At 36.7% G+C, this 26,744-nt stretch overlaps 1 protein-coding gene across 5 annotated transcripts in view; it reads left to right on the top strand.

Annotated features, from left to right (window-relative positions):
• LOC126826920 (CD109 antigen) overlaps window positions 1-25,926 on the top strand; it is a 29,988-nt gene extending 4,062 nt beyond the window's left edge. For 2 of the 5 annotated variants that reach the window (XM_050556069.2, XM_050556078.2), the window contains 24 exons: window positions 2,208-2,492; window positions 2,960-3,067; window positions 3,675-3,737; window positions 4,747-4,941; window positions 6,470-6,619; window positions 7,099-7,275; window positions 7,703-7,938; window positions 8,970-9,093; window positions 9,636-9,749; window positions 10,818-10,919; window positions 11,263-11,397; window positions 11,574-11,718; window positions 16,317-16,493; window positions 16,905-16,983; window positions 17,212-17,368; window positions 18,722-18,802; window positions 19,046-19,414; window positions 19,758-19,907; window positions 20,432-20,494; window positions 20,588-20,697; window positions 21,945-22,095; window positions 24,449-24,551; window positions 25,225-25,313; window positions 25,806-25,926. In XM_050556069.2, the coding sequence (XP_050412026.2) occupies window positions 2,208-2,492; window positions 2,960-3,067; window positions 3,675-3,737; window positions 4,747-4,941; window positions 6,470-6,619; window positions 7,099-7,275; window positions 7,703-7,938; window positions 8,970-9,093; window positions 9,636-9,749; window positions 10,818-10,919; window positions 11,263-11,397; window positions 11,574-11,718; window positions 16,317-16,493; window positions 16,905-16,983; window positions 17,212-17,368; window positions 18,722-18,802; window positions 19,046-19,414; window positions 19,758-19,907; window positions 20,432-20,494; window positions 20,588-20,697; window positions 21,945-22,095; window positions 24,449-24,551; window positions 25,225-25,313; window positions 25,806-25,829 (3,387 nt within the window). In that variant the 3' untranslated portion in view covers window positions 25,830-25,926. Of the gene's footprint in view, window positions 1-2,207; window positions 2,493-2,959; window positions 3,068-3,674; window positions 3,738-4,746; window positions 5,283-5,350; window positions 6,620-7,098; window positions 7,276-7,702; window positions 7,939-8,025; window positions 8,922-8,969; window positions 9,094-9,635; window positions 9,750-10,817; window positions 10,920-11,262; window positions 11,398-11,573; window positions 11,719-16,316; window positions 16,494-16,904; window positions 16,984-17,211; window positions 17,369-18,721; window positions 18,803-19,045; window positions 19,415-19,757; window positions 19,908-20,431; window positions 20,495-20,587; window positions 20,698-21,944; window positions 22,096-24,448; window positions 24,552-25,224; window positions 25,314-25,805 lie in introns of those variants that run through there. The other 3 variants (XM_050556087.2, XM_050556094.2, XM_050556097.2) reach the window with 3 other exon arrangements.
• Window positions 25,927-26,744: the final 818 nt, after the last annotated feature.

Below are 26,744 nucleotides of genomic sequence, written 5' to 3'. Positions count from 1 at the left end.
ATAAAGTTTGATGTGTTAAAGGACAATATTGGTGCCAGTCATTATCACATATGTGATAGAACTGGTTAAACACGTTCCAAATATTATTTTATCACAGAGATCATTGCTACGATGGATGAGTAATCAATGTTTCAACAATAGGAAGTGACGAACGCAAAAGGAAAACACGAGTTATCCCTCTATTATAACTGACTGAAGTGACGGGTGATAACAGATACATGGGCGAATTTCTGCTCACTAAAAATTCCTTCGAGGACCAAAAGTTGTTGTATGGGACTGTGAAAGGATATCTGACAATTCATAAACAAAATTGACTGTCACTAGATAAGAGAACATGAAAGAAAAATAGAAAAAGTCCGTGCATTACCATGTTTTTATAAGTATAGAATGAATAAACACCCGTGAATGTACGGACTGTTTCTATTTTTCTCGCGTTCTCTTATCTAATGACATTAATTACTTTTTTGAATTGTCAGATATACTCTTACAGTCTCATATAACAACTTTTGGTCTTCGAAGGAATTTTTAGTGAACAGAAATTCGCCCATGTATCTGTTATCACCCGTCACTTCAGTCAGTTATAATAGAGGGATAACTCGTGTTTTCCTTTTGCGTTCGTCACTTCCTATTGTTGAAACATTGATTACTCATCTATCGTAGCAATGATCTCTGTGATAAAATAATATTTGGAACGTGTTTAACCAGTTCTATCACATATGTGATAATGACTGGCACCAATATTGTCCTTTAACTACATCTGTAAAATTTGACAGTGTGATGGCATTTCATTGTAGATTTTAGCAAAATTTTATACTACCGCGCGAATCAAGGTACGATTTTTTTTAGACTCATTCCAATATATATATTTGAAGTTATCAGTGATATTATTTGGAACATGTTCTTGTCTTTTATATAAATTTACAATTGTATGATGATGATTGCTGGCCGAAGCGTGACACCAATGTTTCACAATTGTTTTCTTGAAAGAACTCGTACTATTACTTATTGCGTTTTAATCGGTAGTATGTATTGAGAAAAAGAAAATAATGCCACGTGCATTTTATGTAATTACTTATGTCCGGATAGCGGCGCTACGGCCTACTCTTAAATCAAATTTCAACTGCCAAGGGATCGTTTATGCGCACGCCAATGTGTACACGGGACATCGTTTTTTCATCCCATCCGAACGACAAAATAACTGTTCTTGTCAGGCCCTCCATCCTGCACCACTGACAAGGGGAACCCACGTCGGTAAATCTCGATGAACATTCTCGGCCAACACCGGGAGCGAATCCGCGACCTCCAGACTAGCGAGCCAGCGTCTTACTCACTTAGCCACCCTGGCTCCTTTTCCGTAGCCTAGGTTTTAAAATACAGCCTTTGAATACCGATTTTTTCTTCTCTTGGTTAAGTGGGAAAATTAAAAGAGAGAGAGAGATGGGGTATAACGCCCACTCGACACAAACTAAGTCATTTCGGGACCAACATATATGGTTCAATTTTATTTCAATAATTCGCTTGCGCGTAGGGTTTTGAACAATGGAAGGAAACCGGAGGACCCAGAGAAAACCCACGACGTTGGGCAGGCGACCCTACACCTTGTCACGTAAAAGCTGGGAATCGAAACCACGCCACTTGACTCAATGACAGACCTTATGATGCAACGCGCACGCGATAACCATTCGGCTACCTTATCCCCGGGAAAATTAAGTATTTTCACTTAACATTAAGAAAACCTTTGAATACGGACCCTGGTGGTTCCTTTATGATAAATCCTAAATCTGCATTCAAATTGGATTTATTAAAGACCCCGTGCACCATTTGCATTTTTCGATAAATATCAAATTTTCGACAACTTAATCTCCACGAAAATGTAAACAAAATCAAAATATCAACGGGAGATACTCTTCCGGCTTGAATTTAATCAGGTCGAAAAAGAGGCCCATTAAATGTCAACCAAATTCATAGGTGGCGCTGGCGTGTGTTGACAATATATATGGTATGTTGTAGATGCCAACTGCTCATCCAATCTTTGTAAATACATGTACATTGTACATGTACTAAACGGAAATGAACCATAGTCCTTTTAGCGATTCAACTTTCAAAATATTGCAGTTCGCAGTGGATAAACAGTCCAGAAAATGGCGATCAGGTGATTTAAATATCTTGGCAAAATTTTTAAAATCAAAAGAATCCTATGATTACAGATTGAAGTTTTGGATCATGATGGTAAACCATTGGTTGAAGATGGAAATGTAACAATAACAGCACAATATAAAACTGAGGATGAAATTCCCACACCACTTACAACAACACCATTACCATCGACACCTTACTATGGACCGTGGAATTTTGGAAAACAAGCTCCCTGTACACTTGCGACATACAGCTGGACTAATTTAACAACCCAAATTTTAATTCTCCCCCCGAATGGCCTGCTTAAGTTTGATATAAAAGTGAACGACTTTTCAGCCCTTGAGCTTGAATTAAAGGTAGGTTACACGTGTAAAGATTTGCAATTGTACATTCCGTATTTAATTAATCGCGGCTTAGGATTATCTTAAGATTGTATCATATTGGTCTTACAACTGTAATAGTAATTTGTGATATTGGCTTGATTGTCTGTCTGTTCATGATTGGCGGCTACACATTTTAAGAAATGAAATGGAGTTTAATGTCTTAACCTTTTGTACGAACGGACATATTTCATGAATTGTGCTATGAGGTTATCTTTAACTTACTGTCAATATTATACACCGAACCTCGAATTTTTGTCCCACCCGAACGACTAGACGTTTTTCCTCAACAGGCCCTCATCTCCAAGTACACCTATCACCGTGACTTTGATATTATTTGATAATTATTGTCTGGGGTTAGAATTAAGGGCCCCTAGAATAATTCACAGAGTAATATTTATGGAATTTCATAGTTAATATAATCTGTAATTTGTTTATTAAAGGCTACATATAATGATGATTACAACGTAAGAGCATCTCGAACATTAGGAGTAACCCGATCACCAAGTTATACCTTTATTTCAGTTCATCTTTTGACCCTTAATCCAAAGGTACTGTTACTTTTATACGCCCGTAATTAACTGCGATGTTTACCGTATATATTTAGGTTTTTCTTAAATTCCAGACATTCCGCTTCCGCCCACTCGACACAGACTAGGTCATTTCGGGACTAACATATGGTTTAATTTTATTTCCATAATTCGCTTGTGCGTGGGGGTCTTTAGCAGTGGGAGAAAACCCACGAGGTTGGACAGGCAACCCTACTCCTTGTCACGTACAGCCGGGGATTCGAAACCATGCCAGTTGACTCAATGACAGGCCTTATGATACAGCGCGCGCGTGCTACCCATTCGGCCATCCAACCCCCCAATCCGCTTCAAAATATAATTATATGCATTATGCTATTTATCACCTATGAATAGTGGATTTGTGTATACGATTATACACATTACAAATTATAATTCCATCTTTAACATACACTTACCAAGTACATCTTCCAAACTTCCCAGTAAGTCTTGAAGTCATTTTCTTCATATTGTCAACATAAACCTTGTCATGATAAGCGATTTATCAAGATCCTAGACATTGTCCGGCTAGAATGCAATAACAAGTAACTAGTGACATATAGATTATTTTTCTGATATACAAATATTCTAGGTTAATGAGTATGCAGATTTTGAAATATCGTCTAATATCAAGTTTTCCCAGATTCATTATTTTGTAAGTAACTCTACTATATTGATTTAAAATTCATAGAAAACCAAAAAACATAAGTTTAATAACTATTCTATTATGTAAATGTAAGAATTTTAACGTATACAAAAGAGTATCTTAGCTAAATTCAATCAGGACCGTAACTAGCTCAGAGCAACGACGGAGGCGTGAAGTGTTCTCAGGAGAGCTGTAAAATTGACGGACAATGTATATCGGGAGGGGGGGGGGGTCTTCCCCCGGCTTCGTTCCCGGGGGGGGGGGGGGGTCTTCCCCCGGCTTCGAGAAAAATTTTCAAAATTGGACTGCCGGAAACGCTATTTCCTGCACTCTGGGCCCTCTTCTGAAAAGACCCATCAAAATACCCTTCATTTGAAGATCTGAAAAAGGTGAAAAATCCAGAAAACTGGATAAAATCCGTACAAGTGGAAACCCTGAGAATCCGATATCAACTACCGATAATTTTTCCACAGGGGGCGAATTTTATTTATGGTCGACACTTTTTTTCACGGGGGGGGGGGGGGCGAAACTTTTTGCAAGGGGGGCCTTCGTCCTACCTGCGCCCCCCGCCATGTTTCGGGCCTGAGTTCAATTTAGATTTATTTCGTAAAGCCACCGTCCCCATTGTGGATGTTAGCACTTTTTATGTATAAAATTTGTCTAAGCTTGATATCTCATCTTGAAAAAAGCCCAAACAGTAAAAAATCATAAATTTCGCCCTGTCGAAATTGCATGTCGTACTGCGGTTAAACGTCAGACTTAGTGGTCGTGTGTTATCACATTTCTGTACAGATTCTATAAACAGGCCGTGCAGGTTCATTATATGATTGTTAGTAAAAATAGTACTTTTGGTTAATACAAATGTAATTTAACCATCTACAACAAACTGGTAAGATGTGAAGCTGAAATTTTTTTAATCGAATGCTAGTACTACAAACTACTTACGTTAGACGTCATAGATTAATGGCCAGGGTATATAATAAATCTTTAATTGAACAAAGTATCCTTTTTTTTTCAGGCCATGGCAAAGGGTCAAATTGAATATGTAAATACTAAAGGTTATTACGCAGCCGCAAAGACACAGATTCTTCCAATAAGAATCCTGCCCAGTTTCGCTCCAAATGTTCGAGTATTCGTTTACTTTGAGACTACCGATAGTGAAATTGTTATTGATGCCATAACATTTGGTGTTGAAGGATTATTTAAAAATAAGGTAGGATTAAAACCAGATCGTTCATACATCTCAAAACTCCAAAATATATACTACTTTAATATAAAGACGTATGTTATTACTTAACTAAGCGGGGGGTTGGGTGGCCGAATGGTTAGCATGCTCGCGCTGTATCATAAGGCCTGTCATTGAGTCAACTGGCGTGGTTTCGAATCCCCGGTTGTACGTGACAAGGAGTAGGGTCGCCTGTCCAACCTCGTGGGTTTTCTCCGGGTCCTCCGGTTTCCTCCCACTGCTAAAGACCCCTACGCGCAAGCGAATTATTGAAATAAAATTAAACCATATGTTAGTCCCGAAATGACCTAGTTTGTGTCGAGTGGACGTTAAACCCCATTTCTCTCTCTCTCTCTCACTTAACTAAGCATATTCGAGTATGAAATAAGAGAAATGAAATGAAATGGGGTTTAACGTCCTACTGTTTTGCTCCGAACTGGCCTAATGACGACAGGCATACGCCATACAGTGTGCTATGAGGGAAATTTTGCCCGGACAGCGGCACTACGGCCTACTCTTATATCGAATTCCAACTGTCAAGGGATCTTTTACGTGCACGCCAATGTGTACACGGGACCCCGGTTTTTCGTCTCATCCGAATGACTAGACATCTGTCCTTATTAGGCCCTCCGTCCTGCATGAAATAAGAGAGGACGGGTTGTACACATAAAAGCGTTTATATCATCTTCTTATTTAATAAAATGGGTTGTAAGATCTCTATGAAACCCATTTTAAAAAGTACGAGCGAACTCAACGAACCAGGAATCGACCAATATGTCAACACAGCCATCTTAGAATTATGACGTCATTCAAAACTTGATACCAGGCGGAACATTCGGGTTTTTCGAAGAGCGTCGTCCCGAAGAACAACAACAAGACAAGTCGCACTTGCAGAGACCAGCTCTCCGTTCAAAAAAGGCAAAATATTACAGATATAGTAAGTTATCTTCCTAAAAAATACAATATTAATTTACTGTGTTAAAATAACCAATACTTATATATTGAAGTAGTAGGCCTTTCAACCCCTGTTCTCGAAGGGATTATCCTTTTGATATTGATTCATACTTGCTGGTTTCTGATGAAATGAAACTACATCAGAATTATTTCTGTTAAACATACATTATGCAAGAGCTAAATCTGTATATTGCAGGTCATTCTTTAGGCCTGAAATGTTATCTAAATAAAACATTAATTAACCTATCCAGACCATAATCAACTTTAGATGGTTATGCTAGCCTGCGATCTTTAGTGGATTATGAGCTGATTTACTGCATAACTTTCCTTCAGGATTTAACGATTAAATGGATAATCGAGAATATACTGTTTATCGTACTGACTTTCGTAATGATGATCGAGGCGAGGCGGAAATTTCAACCGCTTAGTTCTCGGTTCATAGTGGATCAATTTGAATGAAATGTTTTAGCAAATTCCCTTTACATTATCTAGTTTTTAACTATTATAGTGAGAACTACCAACTCGTTATCGAATCTCCCATAATGTATCTTTAATATTACAGGTATCAATTGGATTCGACAAGTTGAAAGCTGAACCAAAAGACCAAACCACTCTATCTGTAAAAGCACAGCCATATTCCAATGTTTATGCTGTGGGAGTAGATAAAAGTATAACATTATTAGGCGACATAGAGGATGAAATGTCCGATGAGGTAACTAGTATTCGAAAATCTGTTATCATGGTATATGTACAAAATGAAAGTTTATGATAACTCTTACAAGTGGGTCTACGTTGACTCGATGACATTGACGGTCCTGGGGTTCCATCCCGATAATTGGCTCCTAGTTTCCTCTTGTCAGATGTGTAGGATGCATGGGAACCAAATTCGTCCATCGTTTGGAGCTCCCCTCCCCATGTAATTAATCGAAATACTGTTCATCCAACGACATTATAATTATATTAGATCATTTAAGGATAAATTGTCACATAATAATTTAACGTTAAAATGGATAATCGAGACTTTGTTCACTATCGTAGCAGTAATTACAATTTTTCAATATAATCATTTTTCATTATCAATTTTTAAACTACCATAGCAGGAACGGTCCACTATTTATCTAAATCTTACATAATGATAATGCATCTTTAAGACATAGTATATTTATGTCATGGTTTTGGTGAAACGTTTAGGTTGAAGATTTTATGAACAGTCTAGATACAGGAACTACACCAACGTATGATAATTGGAGGTATTGGCCAATGCTCCGAAAGAAACGATCAACAGTGAATCGATCTAGTAGAAGAAAAAGATCATATTTCAATTTCCCGATATTTACACCGGGAACGGATGTAGATGAAATATTAAACGTATGTAAAATATATTTTTTTTTCCAATTCACTAATATTTAAAATTGCAGAACCTGATCGGCCATTTTTGGGAGAATATCAAAATTTTCACAACATAGCGCACCCTAAATTGTACTCAAATTGCTTATTTGATATTAAATTAAGAAAACAAAGTGGCAATATACGTAAACGTATAATTTATCTTACCATTATGAAATTAGATAACACAAACGCTGACACGGATTATAAATGTCGTCTCTATTGGTTTCGCTGTTCGTAACAATGTTATAATTATCTCAGCTAAAGTATGGTGATTTCATTAATCCCAGTCATCTAATCACATTTTTAACAATATACTATATAATATACCAAATATTTCTCAGACTTTCTTTAAGCTTCATAAGATATTTAAAACAAAAACAAAACATTTGATAACTTTCGTTTTTAGTATAATGACATTAATGTGATTACCGATGCCCAGATTTATAAATATGTTGCTGAGCCTCTTTGCTACCCGAACTGGACTCCGCCGACAGTAACCTCACCCACAGTACGGATGTACGCAGAATCTCCAGTTGGACCAGCGCCAACATCACCACCAATATCAACAGAACCGTGGGAGGACACGGTAAAAGAGAGGTCATTTTTTCCCGAAACCTGGATCTGGGAACAGAAAATTACATCGTAGGTTCAATAAGTCAATCTTCTATTTAGATATAGGTTCAATAAAGGTTTCACCACCCATGAAATAGCTTTATTGAATGTCCACAGATGCAGTAAGGCTGAGCTAAACGGAGTTCCTGCTTTTATAGCAGCAACTGACAATGGCGGCAAACAAATCGAACTCTACAATTTGAAAAGCTAAGTATACCCAACGGAATTAATGACAACCACAAAACTGCATATTATTTCAGAAATGGTTTATGAAATACAATGGGGTTTAACGTCCAACTGTTCTGCTCCATCCGGGCATACGCACTGTAGTTTGCTACGAGAGAAACTTTGGTCGGGCCAAGTAGTCTTTTACCTGAACGCCAATGTGTGTGGGATCTCGGTTTACTGACAAGGGAAACCGCACTGGACAATCCAATAGAACTTTCTCGGCCAACACTGGGATCGGACCTAAGACCTCCACGAGCCGCAGCCTAAAGGTTTTGATCATCCGTAGACTGGCCGATCGTTTCCAGCAGACAAGGTCCTCTAGCTAGAGACCGACCAAGGCCTCGACGCTAATGCGGGATAAAGCCTGGACAATACCGTCACAGTATCCGGCAAAAACTGCAGGATCGTACGCTGACAGCTACCCGTACTACTGTAACCGTAAGGAGGCAACATGGGCTTTATCCGTGGCAATAATGTTCGTCGCCGACTGCGTTCCTGACAGCATTACGTTTAAACAAAATCTGCCCTCGTTTCAGCGCACACAACACGCGCGACCTCCATGTACTTCTTTGAACCAAACCTAAGTGGCCATGTTCGAATGGCCAACCCTCTCTCCTGATCTCTCCTAGTAGAGGAATGAATCCACATGCAGTCATTCAGAGGCTTATCTCTTCCATACGGAGACGTTGTATGGTGTGTATCACTGCTAGAGGTGGACACACACGGCCAAAAATCAGATTTCAATTGCATTATGTTTCCTCAGTGCAATCAGAGATGCGTTTCCATTGGGGTCCTGTATATATTGTGTATATATATCTAATTTTATTGTTTAGTATCGACGGATTTGCCAATTTCTCCCTGGTTGTTCCGGACACTATTTCTTCATGGTCAGCCTATGCCTTTGCTGTTCATCCATCACCATCTTATGGAGTTGGATTTACACAAGATTTAGCATCGGTAGGATTCGTACATTTAATTTACTTCCATAAAGTCCATTTTAATATTTCGTTTATTAATCACTATTATAAGAAACATATATTCAATGCGCGTGGATCGCTATAGATTAAATTATGTTTGTTTATTTTTATATTCATTTTTACATACAGCCTGTCTCTTATCTTTTTACTTAAAAAAAAGAAACAAGCACAAAATCCAAATCCAAATAAGACAACTGACAAAAGGGGTTAATTGCAAATTACGGGTTTGAAATTCATCCATAATAACACATTAATATGTTGTTTTACCTGAACAGATACAGATGAACATATACCAATATATCTGATTTTTTATGACTTGATACAAATGAAAAAAAGCTACAGATCTAGGATCTGGGTAGACGAAATGTATCCGCTGGTTGTAATGTTTCCCCAGGTTGGGAACGTTCGGCTAATGAGTCAATATATTTTATATTTGTTAAGCAAATGTCATCTGTCGTTTAACAAAAAGTGTATTGAATTTTTAACGTACCTTTCATTTTTTATGATACCATATAATTGTAGTTAGAAGTTTATAGAGATTTCTTCGTGACGTTAAACCTACCGTATTCTATCATCCGAGGAGAAGAAGTTCTTATTCAAGCTATTGTCTTTAATTATCTTAATACAGATATTCAGGTATGTATTAAGGTTAATTCCTGTCCCATCACTGTTGACATTTAGGTTCAAATAAAGTATATTCAATTGGCAGAAATAATTAGTAAATCGGAAGACGATATGCCTTTACTTTTCAAAACAGTTTTTTTTTTACCAATTCCCATTATTTGTTGTTCCGTTAATTTTTATATCACTTTAATCTATATTTTATCACCACTGACAAGGAGGAAATTCGCCGGAAAATCCCACTGAACCTTCTCGGTCAACACAGAGATCGAACACGTCTTACTCACTGATCCACCGTGAGTCCTCTGTTTAAAACAGCAAAAGTGTTGGCATCAAAGTTGTTTTTTATATACTCGTATGTAAATTTATAGGACTACGACATTTTTAAACTGTGACGATTTGTATTTCCAATAAACATGACTGGTTTGTTTTTCTACACCATTTTACTGTAAATTTACATACATAAAATTCAACTTTGCTGCCAATATCTGTTGTAAAAAAGGTGTGACTAACAAAAAAACCGGGAATATTTTTACATCAGTTACATGCCAAAATTCAATATAAAATATACTTTTGAAGAAGTGGAGTCTAATGGTTTATTATAGAACAGGATTATTTGAAAGAACAATTTGGTTTTAAGTGTGATAGGGTATTATATGTATTGCAAATATACACAAAGAAAATTTCCAATCTCCAATATGCATAGAAAATATACACAAAAGGAAGAGTATAATCTAAATAATTGGTGGAGGATAGGCCAAATTAAAAAACATGTTGAGTCGAGAACAGATTGAGTCTATGTTCATCACCATAAACTAGCTGTCTGTCGTGCTAAGATGTTCCATAAAATAATGATAGGGCCGAGCAGAATTTATTTTCACCGGTTCGGCCAAACCATTGAACAACGGCAGCGCTTCTCCATTGAGTAACTGTAACACCATTGCAGTGCCTATTCCCCCATTCCGGATACCTCGTAAACGACCCATTATAATATCTTCATTTGGTGTTCCAGGAAAACAAAACAAAAACAGTCAATATAGCTATACATATATGTCCTGCCATCATTATTGTTATCTTTCAAAGGCAACAGTTACATTAGAGAACCCAAAAGGCTATGTTATAAGAAGGCTTGACGCTAATGGTTATTTTATGGACAGTACTGAAGAAGAAGTCCGAACGATTCAGGTATTAGACAAAATTGAACCCCATGCAGTTTAGATATTTTGCTATTTCAAAATAGACTATATTGCACAATGGACTATTTTACACCGCTTTACAATTTACAATAGACTATTTTACAACCGCTTTCTTATTGATTCCCAATACTCGTATACATACTAATCATCTGATTATTTCTGGGAATTTGTGACGCATATCGGCCAGACTGAAAGATATAAGGCCAGATTTCGGCGGCAATCTCCGGTCTCTTAAACCGGCATATATTCGGTTACAACTTAAGACTATGAAATAGGCTTTAAGTAATAAAGTTGGAAAATTTATTTGCACGAATGATTTATTTTAAATTTAGATACTTAAAGATAAAACAACGTCAGTCTATTTTGCAATAAAAGCTGTTGATTTAGGAAGCCTGGATATTCAAGTGTATGCTAAGAGTTCTGATCACCAGGCCGGGGATAGACTAATAAAACCTTTATTAGTTGAAGTAAGTAAACCTGTCATAATCTGTTTTTGCATATATTATTATATGCCATCACTTATTGCGGATTACATATAATATGCTGGTCAGTGTGATTTAATATCAACATTTGGGGTCACCAGTTTTAAAGTCACAGTTTTTACAGTTTGGTGTACATTACAATGTCATGACTTTACTTTCAGGCTGAAGGTGTACCATCGGAATATTCAGAAACAATGCTGATTAATTTAGTCGGAGACTCTTCACAAACTGTTGAACAGACGCTTACTCTTTCTTTCCCAAATAATTGTATTGACGGTTCAAAAAGAATTCAACTTACCGCTTATGGTATTTATATGATTTGTATTTAGCGTAGTTAACTTCATAAAATGAAAGTGTAATGTTTACCGGGTTGTTGGGACCGCGGTGACTCGACGAGTAAGACTTTGGCTCGCTAACCTGGAGGTTCCGTGTTCAATCCCAGTGTTTGCCGAGAGCAGTTTAGTTGAAACAATAGTTCATTAATCTGAAAAGGGTTAAACAACATAAAGTTCTTTCCTAGGGATACAGAAAATAGTAAACACTATAATATAAACATAAGATAAAACATAATAAATTGTAAAACGGAACAGTTTTATTTTGAAAGTGATTTGTACATAATACAAGCTATGTAATTATTTGATACAATGTAAAAGAGAACAAAAAACCTATTGGTGGCTTTTATAAAATTATGGACTGCTTCGAATATCAAAATATTAGAATTGTTCAAAGGATCTGTAGAGCCATTCAAAATTAGATCTAGATTAATAGTGTCTCTAACTACCTTTAATGAATTTAGTAGTGCGATTCTGATGGTTGAATTAATTGCCAATCGAAGAGGTGGTAACTAACTTCATTCGAAGAATTGCATTTTGGACATATTTTTGATTCAGCGATAACTGCACTTGAAGACTATTCCATAGTTTTATTGTATTATACACTTTTACACTGTGGTATTTTCAAATTATGATTTCTCAGAATGTAGTAGTTCGCTTTGTGTTTTATTTGAAGTTGAGTTTTATTGGGATTTCAATATTATTATTTACGTTATCCATGTTCACAACCGATTTCACTAACGCCCACCGCCAATTTGAAGTGATTTTAGATTTAAAATCACCTTTCGCTATTTCTAATTTAGGGAACTTTAGCCAATTGTTGGATTATTTGACTGTTTGGCACGTGTATGAGCTCGATCGAAATTTAAGCGATCACAGTTATTTATAAAAAGTTTATCATTAGGTCTAATTGTGACTATTTTTGTAGGAATACACTGTAAATAATATTTGTGTATTTTTACCGTAAATTGACTGCCAGAAAGTTGCCAGTAAAATGACTGTATTTTAACACTGACTTGTAAATTTACATCTAAGTGGTAGATTTAGATTTACATCTAAGTGGAAGATTTAGATTTACAAACAGCATGTAAATTTACAGATAGTGTAAAATAACTTCGATGTAAATTTACATTGTGCTTGTAAACATGGAATGAATGAAATGAAATGGGGTTTAACGTCCTACTGTTCTGCTCCTAACCTGGGCTAATGAAGACGGGCATACGCCATACAGTGTGCTATGTGGGAAATTTTGCCCGGGCAGCGGCGCTACGGCCTACTCTTATATCGAATTCCAACTGGCAAAGGATCTTTTACGTGCACGCCCATGTGTACATGGGACCTCGGTTTTTCGTCCCATCCTTGTCAGGCCCTCCATCCTGCATCACTGACAAGGGGAAACCACGTCAGTGATTCAGGATGGAGGGCCTGACAAGGACAGCTGTCTAGTCGTTCGGATGGGACGAAAAATAGAAAGTGAGGTAAATTTACATTCACTGTAAATTTACACCGTGGTTGTAAATTCACCTCAAAGTTATCTTACACTCACTGTAAATTTACACTGTGGTTGTAAATTTACCTCAAAGTTATTTACACTCACTGTAAATTTTCGTGGTGATTGTAAATCTAAATCTATCATTTAGGGGTGGGTACATTTACAAGTCAGTGTTAAAATACAGTAATTTTACTGGCAACTTTCTGCCAATCATTTTACAGTAAAATACAATTTGAAGCGTATATTTTGCTTGAAATATACTTTGAAAAGGTGATATTTTTAAAGGGGATGTGTTTGTCCCCACTCGGCTAAGTAGTCCTAGGTTCGATCCTGGTGAACACATAAAGTTTTGCGGACCTTTCAGCCGAGCATGCAAAATCTTATTCGATAATGGAAAGAAATTAAATAAAATGGAGTTTAACGTCCGACTTTTCTGCTTCTTACAATGGAAAGAGTGGGAGGCATGACACGAAGCAAAATATCCCACACAATCCAATGTATGATATATCACTGTCTCGATACGCCTGTTAGGTGCATACAGATTTTGAATAACCTATTTCTGTAAAATAGACTAACCTGACTGACATAACAGTAAATATTTGGCACAAAATTCGATATGTGGTCGAAGGGGAATAACCGATTTGAACACTATATGACAGTAAATTTACAATTTGTTGTAAACATATTATTTCAAACGACATTCCTGTTAATATACAGGATCACATAATGTAAAATGACATATGGTTGTATTTCTACTTTACGTTTGATGTAATCTTACATGTGGCCGAAGAGGGAATAACAGATGTGGTCACTATTTGACAGTTAATTTACAATTTGTTGTAAAAATAATAATTCAAATGGCATTTCTGTTATATACAGTTCACATAATGTAAACTGACATAAAATGGTTGTATTTCTACATTAAGTTTGATTTAATCTTACATAAGCCTTGTATTCATATGCATTTAAGTTAACAAACCATGTGATATTCCAAATCGGACACTGTATTTTAAGTAACTTATAACTGTAAATATATATATACTTTTAACAATTTAATAGGGATCTCTTACGTACACGCCAATGTGTACACGGAACCTCGGTATTTCGTCCTATCCGAACGACTAGACAGCTATCCTTGTCCGGTCTATATCCCTGGCAAGGGGGAACTACACCGGAAAATCTGGATGAACTTTCCCGACCAAAGCAGGTATCGAACACTCGACCTCCAGACTAGCGAGCCAGCGTTTTACCCACTTAGCCACCGAGACAGTAATTTCATGGAGTATAACCCCTGATTGTATTAGTTTGGAGGTCATAATTTGTATCCGATTTAAAAACGTTTTAATGTAACACCGTTACACCACAATTTCGTGAAAATCGGATCGAAACTGCTCGACAAAATGGCCACTATCTGTACACAAATAGTGTAAAGGTATGTAATACCAAGATTGTGGACCCTCTAGAATCTATAGGTCACAATTTTTATCCAATATTGATAAAACTTAAAATATATGTTTATATCCCAAAGATCTGGGTTCCTTTCGGTACTTGGGCGTATCGGGTTGTAACTTCTTGCATTATGGCCCCTAATTGTATGTAAAATCGTCCTTTTTAGCATTGTCCATCTCTTGCAAAATTTGGGCGTATCTTGCATGGCAACCGCTGGTTAATATTATATAATTTGTTTATGTCTTTACTTTTAAAATCTGTTGTTGACCATATGATTCATTTAAGAGAATCACATAATCCATTAAAATTAGTTTGTTTAAAACTTTTGATTTTCCGTTTATATGATAGTTGTTTATATTTGTTGAAGTTGATTTCAATAGTTATTAATGAATGAGTACTACAGATAGAATGTGATACTGTATATCTAGAACTAAGATATCTTTTATTTTTAATAATAGTTGTGCAGGTAGTTAGTCAATATACAAGATGTACTAAATCAAAGCGTTGTAAAAATACATATAGGCTATTGGAATTACTGGGATTAGTAGTGAAAGACGGAGGGCCTGGCATGGACAACGTACAGTCGTTTGGATGGGACGAAAAACAGATCCCTTGTACATATTTTAATATTAGAAATATAGGTAAAATAGGTAAATGTGTAACTGTACAGGCCACTAAGTCACTTGTTAATTCTCTAGTCACTTCTCGATTAGATAACTTTAATTCACTTTTAGTTGGTTTACCTTTAAAGCTTATAGATAAATTACAAAAAGTACAGAATACTGCGGCTAGACTTGTTACTTTAACTAAGAAATGTGACCACATAACTCCTGTTTTATATAATTTACACTGGTTACCTGTTAAATATCGAATTGATTTTAAGATTTTATTACTTACTTTTAAATGTTTAAATAATTTAGCTCCTGTTTACCTCTCAGATCTTTTAGAACTTTATACACCTTGCCGACTACTTTTAAAGCCCAAAACTGTTCAACTAGTCTCTTATGGTCAGCGCTCTTTTAGTTATCAAGCACCTGTTTTATGGAATAATCTACCATTTAGTTTAAGATGTTGTACATCTCTATATTCTTTTAAAAAACAACTTAAAACACATTTATTTAATCAGGCTTTTAACTGACTCTGTATACAATCGTTAACATGCCCATAATCTTGTTGTTTATGTGTGATTTACATTGTCACTTTGTAAAGTGCCCCTGAACATGTTATATGCAAGGGTGCACTATAAATATGCTGTAATAATAATAATAATAATAATAATATTGGCCTGCATGTAAAATAACCCTTGACAGTTGGAATTTGATAGGAGAATATTTCGTAGCGCTAGTGTCCGGGCAAAATTTCTATCATAGAATAAGGCGTGGCATATTAGGCTCGTCCTCATTAGCCCACTCGGTGCAGAATAGTAGAACATTTCATTTATCGGGTTGTTGCTCTTTTCGGTAATTGTTTTCAAATCTTTAAGCAGGGTGGCGGTAAAATTAATGACGACAATATTCTAAAACACTGGTTATTTCTTGTATCGCTCATCCGAGATATTTATCAAAATATGAAGTAGGGCGCTAAACCCCGTTATATTTCATTAATTTGATTAATACTCTATCTTATTAAAGGTGATACAATGGCCGGTACCTTATTCAATTTGGGTCTATTAATCAGGATGCCTTATGGATGTGGTGAACAGAACATAGTTACCTTTGTACCAAACATCTATGCCCGTAAATATATAGACGCTGTTGGTACTTTAGATGCACAGACAAAAAGTGATACAGAACTGTATATGAGAACAGGTATTTGAATTGAGTATTAAGTTTAAATGGGGTTCGTCTAATTTCAGTTACAGTTACCTGTACACAGTAGTTAACAGTGACCGCATCAAAGTCTGCTTTTTTGGCATAGAGTTCAAGAATTTAGAGTTAAATTTAGTCAGTGTCGCAAATGGATGCCCTTGGCTACGAGGCATATGATCACGAGAAATAAAACTTGGCTTCCTATTGAAAGAAAGAAAAAGCATTGCTTAAAGTATTGTTATACATCGATAACCAGTACATGTGTAAATCCGGTACTGGATTTAGTGCACAGAAAAGAATAAGAGAGGTGTGTATTATGACCTAGGTCCTTGATGGTTTTCCAGGAATGCGGTACGGATTTATTAACATCACCAAACTTAAACTATATACAGTACTTTCTTCTCCAAACAGGCTATTCCAGAGAACTAAATTATAGAAATCGAGATGGTTCCTATTGTCCATATAGTGGCTACGGATCTGGAAGTCAATGGTATCTATGTGTTTTATATAAATTCAAAACGATATATTGAAATAGGAAACGCTAAAACTAATATATTGGTGTCCTCTCGTTTGTACCGAATACTAGAGAGAACTTTATATAAGATATAACATAGCCACTGTTAAATATGTCAAACCCTTACATGGGCTGAGATGGAAAATATGCATTGTTAGGGAGAGATTTTGGCAACCTGGGCCTTAAATGTTTTTTTGTTTTCAGGTTGACCGCCTATGTACTTCAATCTTTTGTTGCTGCCAAACAATACATTTACGTGGATGATGAAGTCCTTAGATCAGCTGCCAGAGCTTTGATAGACAACCAGAATTCTAATGGAAGTTTTACTGAACGAGGAAGAGTAACCTTTAGAAGTTCATTTGTAAGTCTTCTGCTATGCAGATTTCATAAACAAAGTGAGAATCACAAATTGTCTCCTAGGGAATCTGAAAATGCAGTGCCAGAACTAGAACATGTCTAAGATTTCAATTGTTACTATTTAATACAAGTATTTTGACGACTATACTGTTGAAACAGGGTGTCCAATAACCAATATGCGATCTATATGGAAATTGTTATACATGTACTTATTTTTCAACATAATCCCTTTTGATACCAATGCACTTGTGCCACCTTTCCTCCAGCATATTTAACCCGTCAAATTCACTGTTTGGCTTATGGGAAGAGGAAGAAGTTAGAGGGAGCTAAACGAGCGGTGTGAATTAGAGTGAATAGTCCGGGTTTCATGACCCACAAAAGCACGTGGATTTCTCCGATAGTCCCCGAAAAGCAAATGTTCATGGATTATTGGCTCCACTGAATGTCATGTGTAGTAGCTAACTGTCTTAAAGGACAATATTGGTGCCAGTCATTCACATATGTGATAGAACTGGTTAAACACGTTCCAAATATTATATTATCACAGAGATCATTGCTACGATAGATGCGTAATCAGTGCTTCAACAATCGGAAGTGACGAACGCAAAAGGAAAACACGAGTTATCCCGCTATATAACTGACCGAAGTTACGAGTGATAACAGATACATGGGCGAATTTCTGCTCACTAATAATTCCTTCGAAGACCAAAAGTTGTTATATGAGACTGTAAGAGTATATCTGACAATTCAAAAAATTAATTGAATGTCATTAGATAAGAGAACACGAAAAAAAAAAAAAATAGAAAGGAACTTATAGCACGTTTAATTCATGTTTTGCTGAGATACTTATCTAGCAACATGTAAGCTGATTGGTTGATATTTTGGATATCCGTTCATGGTGAGGCCTGGTACCCTTGTGACACTCTCGTATTTTTACGATTAATAATACACAGTTGAAACATGGTATTTGTCTTTACGATATAATATAATGGTGAAACAGGATATTTATCTTTACAATATAATATATTTAGGAAACGTGGTACTTATCTTTACGATATAATATACTGTGGAAGCCCATTTATCTTTACGATATAATATACCGTGGAAACATGGTATTTATCTTTATGGTCTAATGTTAAAACATGGTATTTATCTTTACAAGCTATTTATTTCTACGATATAATATAATGACGAAACATCGTATTGTTGTTGAAACAGTATATTTATCTTTACGATGAATGAATATATCGGTTCTTTAAAAGACTCTCCAGGGCCTGTGTTTGATATTATTTGTTATTCATTAGCCCGATTCAGGCAGAAAAAGTAGGACATTCAACCCCATTTCATTTATTTTTAGGGCGAATCTACAAATGGTATAGCATTAACGGCTTTTATAGTCATTGCTTTGAGTGAGGCAAATAATGTTGCAGGGATTAATGTAAGTCTTTATGTCATTTAAGCATCGTTTAATACAAGAACCATATTATCCCTTTCCACAATGGAGTCACGGTGGCTAAGTGAGTAAGACACTGGCTCACCGCACTGGCTCGCTTGCTTGGAGAAAGTTCATAAGGAGTTTCCGGCGTAGTTTCCTCTTGTCAGTGGTGCAGGACGGAGGACCTGACAAGGACAGTTGTTTAAATTGTGGCCTCGCTTATATATATTTCTATATCTTCTCTAGGCAACAGCAACAATATCAAAGGCTGTAAATACTCTTTCAACAGAATCCCTAAATATGACCAATGTGTTTGATCTGGCAATTACTGCTTATTCTTTTGTAACTTCCGATAACCTATCACTACTTGACGATATAATGGCTAAACTAGAGAGTTTGAAAACCACCGATGGAGATACTGCATTTTGGGAGGTTAAACCGCCGAAAAAGGTGCATTCTTTGTGGCATCTCAAAAAATATAACGCAGCATCAGTAGAGTGTACGGCTTATGTTTTATTGGTATATGCTCATAAAAAAGATTTAGTGAAGGGTATCCCTGTCATGAATTGGCTAATAAAGCAACGGTCTGGTATTGGTGGATATCGTAATTCACGGGTAAGCTATGCTCCTACTTATTATTGTCATGAATAATTATTGTGATGAAAAAACAACTGAAGATGCAACCGAAATACCAGAATCACCAGCACAATGAGACAAACATACAGACAATGAACGACATCAGAAATCCTGTGGGATGCTGAGTACCCGAAACAACCGAGTATGGCAGTAGTGGAGTCCATATTGTACCAAACTGAAAAAGACGGGTCGTTTTTATTTCAGAATGCATTTAGCTCTAACGTTAGTGATTTTAGACTACAATTTGCGTTTTATTTCTTTTTGCACAACATTTCACAATAAATTAGCGTTTATTAATATTTTGAAATTTCATTCATTTAAGGATACTGTTGTAGCCGTTCATGCTCTGTCAGAATTTGCTCCATTACTTAAAGACGTGCCATTAGATGCAGCTTTGACTGTAACTGCTTGTAAAGATATTCATAATTGGAGTTTCACCAAACCAAACGCCATGATACAAAGAAAAGCTGTGGTAGGCAAAAACTATTGTAACTCTATTAAAAGGTATTAACATCCGGAAACACTTTCAAAATCCGCCATCGAAGCAATCACATATGTTACTTTTCATTTCGTGAGAGAGAGAGAGAGAGAGAGAGATGGGAATTTATGTCCAATCGACACAACTATGTCATTTCGGTAATAGCACATTGTTTAATTTTATTTCAATAATTCGCTTGCTCGTAGGGGTCTTTAGAAGTGGGCGGAAACCCGAGGACCTGGAGAAATTCCACGAGGTTGGACAGGCGACCCTACTCCTTGTCACGTACGCCAGTTGACTCAATGACAGACCTTATGATACAGCAACCAGCACGTACGTGCTAACCATTCGGCCATCCACCCCCACCCCACCCCATCCCATTTCGTTAGAACACATTCCTGCTAAACATGTACGCCATCAAAAATAAGTATTCATTTTCCCTGGCATTCTCTAACTTTTAAAATCTGCCCAAAGTATAATCCTGAATCCTTGAGAAATCAGTATTTCTTTTGTTTCAGCTAAAGGAGACATCAGAAACGATTAATGTCCAGGCCACCGGTCAAGGAAGAATGTACTTGACGGTAAGATTCTTGGAAAAAACATTTGATAATAATCCTAATTTCAATAATTGTCTAATTAGCGATATAATATTCACTCAAAATATCTTTTTAAAGGCACTGGTAAAATGTAATGTGGAAGATATTGAGGCTACAACAGCTTTCTTAGCGCGAGTTCAGATTCTTGAAGAAACATCTGCACTCCTTAAATTACAAGTCTGTGCGGAGTAAGTATCGTTAATAATTTTAGCTTTTACACAACTTGTGAACTTGTGTAAAACAATGTGTTGGTATTCGCAGTATGCGTTTCGAATTTCTCTATTGTCATAGATTCGATACCTGCCGAGTTCAGTTCTCTAATCTTTATCAAACCGTGATAGAATTATATAAAATGGTGGAACAACAATAACAACAACTAAGTCACTGATTACCTATAATCCTAGTCGAAACGTTGTAGAAAAAATAAGCAATCAATATTAAATAGTGTGCTGGGTTATAGTTTAGTTTAGTTATTAATACCCCCCTCAGACCGGGTGGTGTCCTTACTGCGCTGCTAAGGCGACAGGAAATAGTCTCAGATCGCGTTAAGATCGCGTAGTGGAAACGCCATGGTCGCCAATGATCGCCGTGTCACTGTGTGTGTTTTTAGCATTCTCAAAACAAACGCCAAGGTTATGCGATCTGACCTGGAAAGCTGGCTGTGAGAACGTGGTAGGGTCGCGAAGTACAAGCGCAGTACACACGTGGCAAAGACGCAGCGAAAATTGCAACGGGTACTTCATGGCGCCTTCACGACGACCCTCGCGTGTCTTCCACAACCCCACCAAGCGTTCGGAGTGTTTATGGCGTTGTCATGGCGATGTTACGATGATTTCACCACTGTTGTGCAATTGCACCACGTCCCCATGGCGATCTTATAGGGTCCTCGCTGCGTTTATGGAGTTCTTAATACGACCATGGCACGGATACCAAGCTTGCATTACGCTCCTATGGCGACCATGCTTTTGCTATAGAAGCAAGTGATTCAGAGTTTAAACATCAGTGTGTATGCCGTCATCTTGAAATTTTTAAAAATCTGACCAGCTTATATAGTCGCCGTGATTACGCAGTAAAAACGCACGTGCAGTCGCGATACAAGTAGAAGACGTGTGGTAAGAAAGAACCCCATGAGCGTGGTTAGAGTGCCGTGGGTTCGCCGATGATCGTCCCGGTCTGACGGGGACTTAAAAGACATAGGTACAATTTATAACAAACATACCATTCCCTACAGCTGTATTTCGGCTTTTTTGAGAACAATTAACCCCCGTATTCGACTATATTTTGCAACAGTCTCTGGCTCCCAGACCAATAAATTAATTGTCTTCTGTATGAATATTACTAACTGTACCTCTGTATGAATATGATTGAGTTGTCAATGACACGTAACCATTAATTATATGATTTATATTCATTAATATTAATATGTTTAATATAGGTACACTGTTAATGGCTCATCCAGTGGTATGGCGATTATGGAAGTAGGGATTGTTAGTGGTTTTACCTTAGATAGTAGTAACCTGGCAACTCAGACAGAGATTAAACGATTTGAGTTGGGATTCAGGAATGTGATTTTATATTTTGATCAGGTATACATTTTTTCGATTTGTCTAAATTCTCTTTGTTTATTAGAATGTTTACAGTTTTTTTTTCGAAGTAAATTATGGGGTGAGGTTACATTTAAAATTTAAAAAAAAACCCAATTACTTACTGTTCTTATTTGCCCTATTTACCCGCAGATGGTCTGGCATTGAATCAAGTGGTGTGGTTTCGATTCGCCACTTGTACGTGACAATGAGTAGGGTTGTCTGTCTAACCTCTCGGGTTTTCCCCGGGACTTCCAATTTCCTTCCACTGATAATTCCCCCTACGCGCAAGCAAACTATTGAAATAAAATTGAACCATGTGTTACTCCCGAAAAGATCTAGTTTGTATCGAGTTGACGTTAAACCCCATTTCTCCTTTTTTTATTTACCCGCAGAAGTCATTTCCAGAAAATTTCCATCCTTTGTTACGAAAACACGGGTTCCGTGTACACGTTGGCGTGCACCTAAAAAAATCACTGGACCGTTGGAATTTGATAAAGCGTAGGCGTAACGCCGCTGCCCGGACAACATTTCCCTCATACCATACTGAATGATGTATTACCCATCTTTATTAATCCGGTTGCTGCAGGGCATTAAACTACATTGCTTTGCATTTCATTTCAACTTATACCGATATTCAAATACAGTTAGTTTGAATATCAAAAGAACTGGAAAGTAGTTACAAAGAACTGGGAAGAGGGGAACTTAGTAAGAAATGGTTACTTTAGCCATGATTTGAGACATGAGATGAGTCATCGTTTTTCTGGACCCGTCACTTATTCCACAGAGTACATGTTATGAGGTTAGAATATAGATTTAAACGTAAACAAAAACAGTGTATTAGTTATATTACATTAGATTTAAGTTCTATCAATATAAATAATGCAATAATTATCGTTAGATTTAAGTTCTATCAATGTAAATAGTGCAATAATTATCGTTAGATTTAAGTTCTATCAATGTAAATAGCGCAATAATTATCGTTAGATTTAAGTTCTATCAATGTAAATGCAATAATTATCGTTAGATTTAAGTTCTATCAATGTAAAAAACGCAATAGGTATCATAACGTTAATATGTTCTGTCAATTTAAATGGTGTAATAATCAAACTGTTAGTTTGATGTTGAATTCTATCAATGTAAATAGTGCAATTCGTCATCTAATATCGAAGGACGCAGCTCATACTCTGGTTCGATCGCTCGTCTAATCAAGATTAGACTATTGCAATAGTTTGTTATCTGGAATACCTCACAAACTGATATCAACACTCCAAACCGTTCAAAATACTGCAGCTCGAATCATCAGTCGATTAAACAGGAACTCGCACATTACACCGGCACTCATGAACTTCATTGGTTGCTAATTAAATCATGAATGGATTTTAAGCTCTTGTGGCTTGCGTCTAAATGTTAACATGGAAATGGACCTTCCTATCTAGCAGATCTGTTATTACCATACTTTCCTGGACGTCCACCCCGTTCTCAACAAGAACATCTTCTTATAATCCCAAAATATAAACTCAAATCATTTGGATACGGATCGTTTGTTCATATTGTGCCTGTTCAGTGGAATTCATTGAAGCTGAACATTTAAGGACAATATTGGTGTCAGTCATTATAAAATATGTGATAGAACTGGTTAAATACGAACAAATTAGAAAAAGTCCGCGCATTACCATGTTTTTATTAAGAACAGAATGAATAAAAACGGGGGAATGCACGGGATTTTTCTATTTTTCTCGTTTTCCCTTATCTAGTGACAGCCAATTCTATTTTTGAATTGTGAGATACCCTCTCACCGTCCCATATAATAACTTTTCAACTTCAACAGAATTATCAGTGACATGAAATTCGATCGATGGTCTGTTATCGCTCGTTACATCAATCAGATACATAGAAGGATAACTCGTGTTTGTCATGTTTGGCGTCACTTCCCGTTTCTTCACGTGCTTGTTACACATCTCCCGTAGCAATGATCTCTTTGTTAAAATTATATTTAGAATGTATTTAATCAATTCTATCACATATGTAATTATGACTGACACCAATATTGTCCTTTAAACTGTCATCCAGCCTAGAGACATTCAAAACTAATTTTAAAACTCATCTATTTGCGGCCTATTATGGCACCCAGTCTGTGTAGCGCCTCGAGCATGCATACAAGCATGGAACTGTGCGCGATATAAATATACATATTATTATTAATAGTTATCATAAAGTTAGATTTAAGTTCTATCAATGCAAATAGTATAATAACTATCACACCGTTAGTAGTTTGATGTTTAATTCTGTTAAGTTATTTGTGTGAATTAAAACGGCCGATGTGTTTTTTTTTAATATTTATTTATATTTATAGATAACCAACAACTCTACGTGTGTTGAAATTCATCTGATAAGATCAGATAAAGTAGGAAAAGTAAAACCGGCTTTTGTTAAAGTCTACGATTACTACGATTCTGGTAGGTTTCTTTACACCATCACACGTCACACTATGAGAAAGACCAATTGTTTACATTAACATAACTAATTGTTCAATGCAAAGGGTGTTAGGTTGATTTTTATTCCCCAATATTTGGTGGTAGACATTGGTCTTTTCATCTGGAAATCTATTAAGTGTAGGCATAAATACCGCAGTAATATATTTAAAAAATCTTTTGAAGTGGTACTATGCTGTATTAATTTCTGGTGGATCACGATGGCTAAGTGGGTAAGACGCTGGCTCGCTATATCCTGGAGGTCGGGTGTTGATCCCTGAATTGGCCGAGAAAGTTCATCCAGATTTTCCGGCGTGGTTCTCCCTTGTCAGTGATGCAGGACGGAGGGCCTGGCAAGGACAGTTGTCTAGTCGTTCGGATGGGACAAAAAACCGAGGTCCCGTGTACACATTGGCGTTCACGTAAAAGATCCCTTGACAGTTGGAATTCGATATAAGAGTAGGCCGTAGTGCCGCTGTCCGGGCAAAATTCCTCATAGCACACTGTATGGCGTATGCCCGTCTTCATTAGCCCATTTTGGAACAGAACAGCAGGACGTTAAACCCTATTTCATTTCATTTCATTTCATTTTGTATCAATTCCTTGAAATGCTATACTAAGTCTGTTAAAGATACGCTATATTATTGCTATATTACAGATAATTCTGTGACTGTGTTTTATCAAGCTGTAATGGCTAGTCAGATGGAAGTTTGCGATTCATGTACAGCTAACTGTGATATTTGTATTGTAAGAAAATATTTCAATATTTACTATATACATGTAGTTGGTATTCAAGTAAAAATAATATATTGTATTTTCGAATATTTATTAAAATAATCATTGTTTAGGAGAATGTCACCACCGATTGATGCACTGTTGGACTGAAGCGAGTTGAGCGCTCACAAATAATAATAATAATAAAAAATAATTAGATTTTTCTTGACTGCACGGTATGTTTATTCATGGCAGGAAAATTAACTAATTTCGTTCATGAACTGAATTTTATGTGTGGCTTCACGAATACCTAGATGGTGGTTTACACGAGTTGACCTGGTTTGGCTTTGAAAAGGAAAACCCCCAAGGACTTGTTCACAGGGCTATTGATTTGACTTGATGCTAATTTTATCATATGTTATTTTGTGATATGCATATTTCGACGGAGTAGCATCTTTCATGAATTAGAACATGGATAGACACAAATTTTAACAATTTTAATAATAAGGTTTATTTTTCTTTTAGGAGTTGCAACGCAGAAGACGATGACGATAAACATGTGTGCAAAGAAATTGTGTATAATCCGGATTAACATTATAATGAAATATAAATGATTGTATATATAAGAATTGTTATTAAAATGTTGCATATCCGTATCCGAATTGTCTTTTAAATAGATAAGGCAATATATGCCTATCCTTGCTAGAACATCTGATGCCACTTCTTGTGTGAGTTCACAAATCTAATAACATTTTGTTGTCTTTTAGCATTTAAACAACTGGGCTGGTGACTGCTGGTGACCTTTGGTTCCGAGGTTATCTTAAATTCGATAGCCTTCACCCTAGTTTGCCATAAGAATGGGTATTCTTACTCTTGGCGAACGCTTTCATCCCTTTAATATAATTCAGGAGTCAGGTGGGTCAGTGAGTAAGACGGTAGCGCGCTAACCAAGGGATATCGGGTTCGCTGCCGATGTTGGCCGACAAAGTTTCTCGAGGAGAGGATTGCGTGGAGAATAGTAAATACTTATCCGCCTACTCCTCTTCGAGTTGGATTTTCCGTACCATCAGAATAGGGTTTAACTGAACTCTGTTAAGTGTAAAAGGACACAGGGTGGGGGTCTATCGCTTGCGTTTTAAATCATAAGATCTGGCATTTGAGTCTGACATGATAGGAAGCTGGGCCGCCTTTCCAACTCTCCTGGGTTCTCCCGGATCCGCCGTTTCCTCCTCCTACTGCTACAGCGAATTATTAAAATATAATTGAACCATAAAATTATTAGTTCCAAAATGGCCTAGTTTGTGTCGAGTGAACGTTACTCCCCCCTCCCCTCACTTGTTTTTTCATTACAAACGAAAATACGAAAACTCTTTAGGTTCTCTTCGCCCAAGCCTGGAATGGGACTCGGCGTCCAAAAACTGACAACCCTCGGGGAGTGAATGACGTGAGCTTTTAGGCAAATTA

This window comes from Patella vulgata, chromosome 1 (assembly GCF_932274485.2).
Source record: "Patella vulgata chromosome 1, xgPatVulg1.2, whole genome shotgun sequence".
Classification (NCBI taxonomy): domain Eukaryota; kingdom Metazoa; phylum Mollusca; class Gastropoda; family Patellidae; genus Patella; species Patella vulgata.
This window is presented reverse-complemented; position numbering and strand designations above follow the sequence as displayed.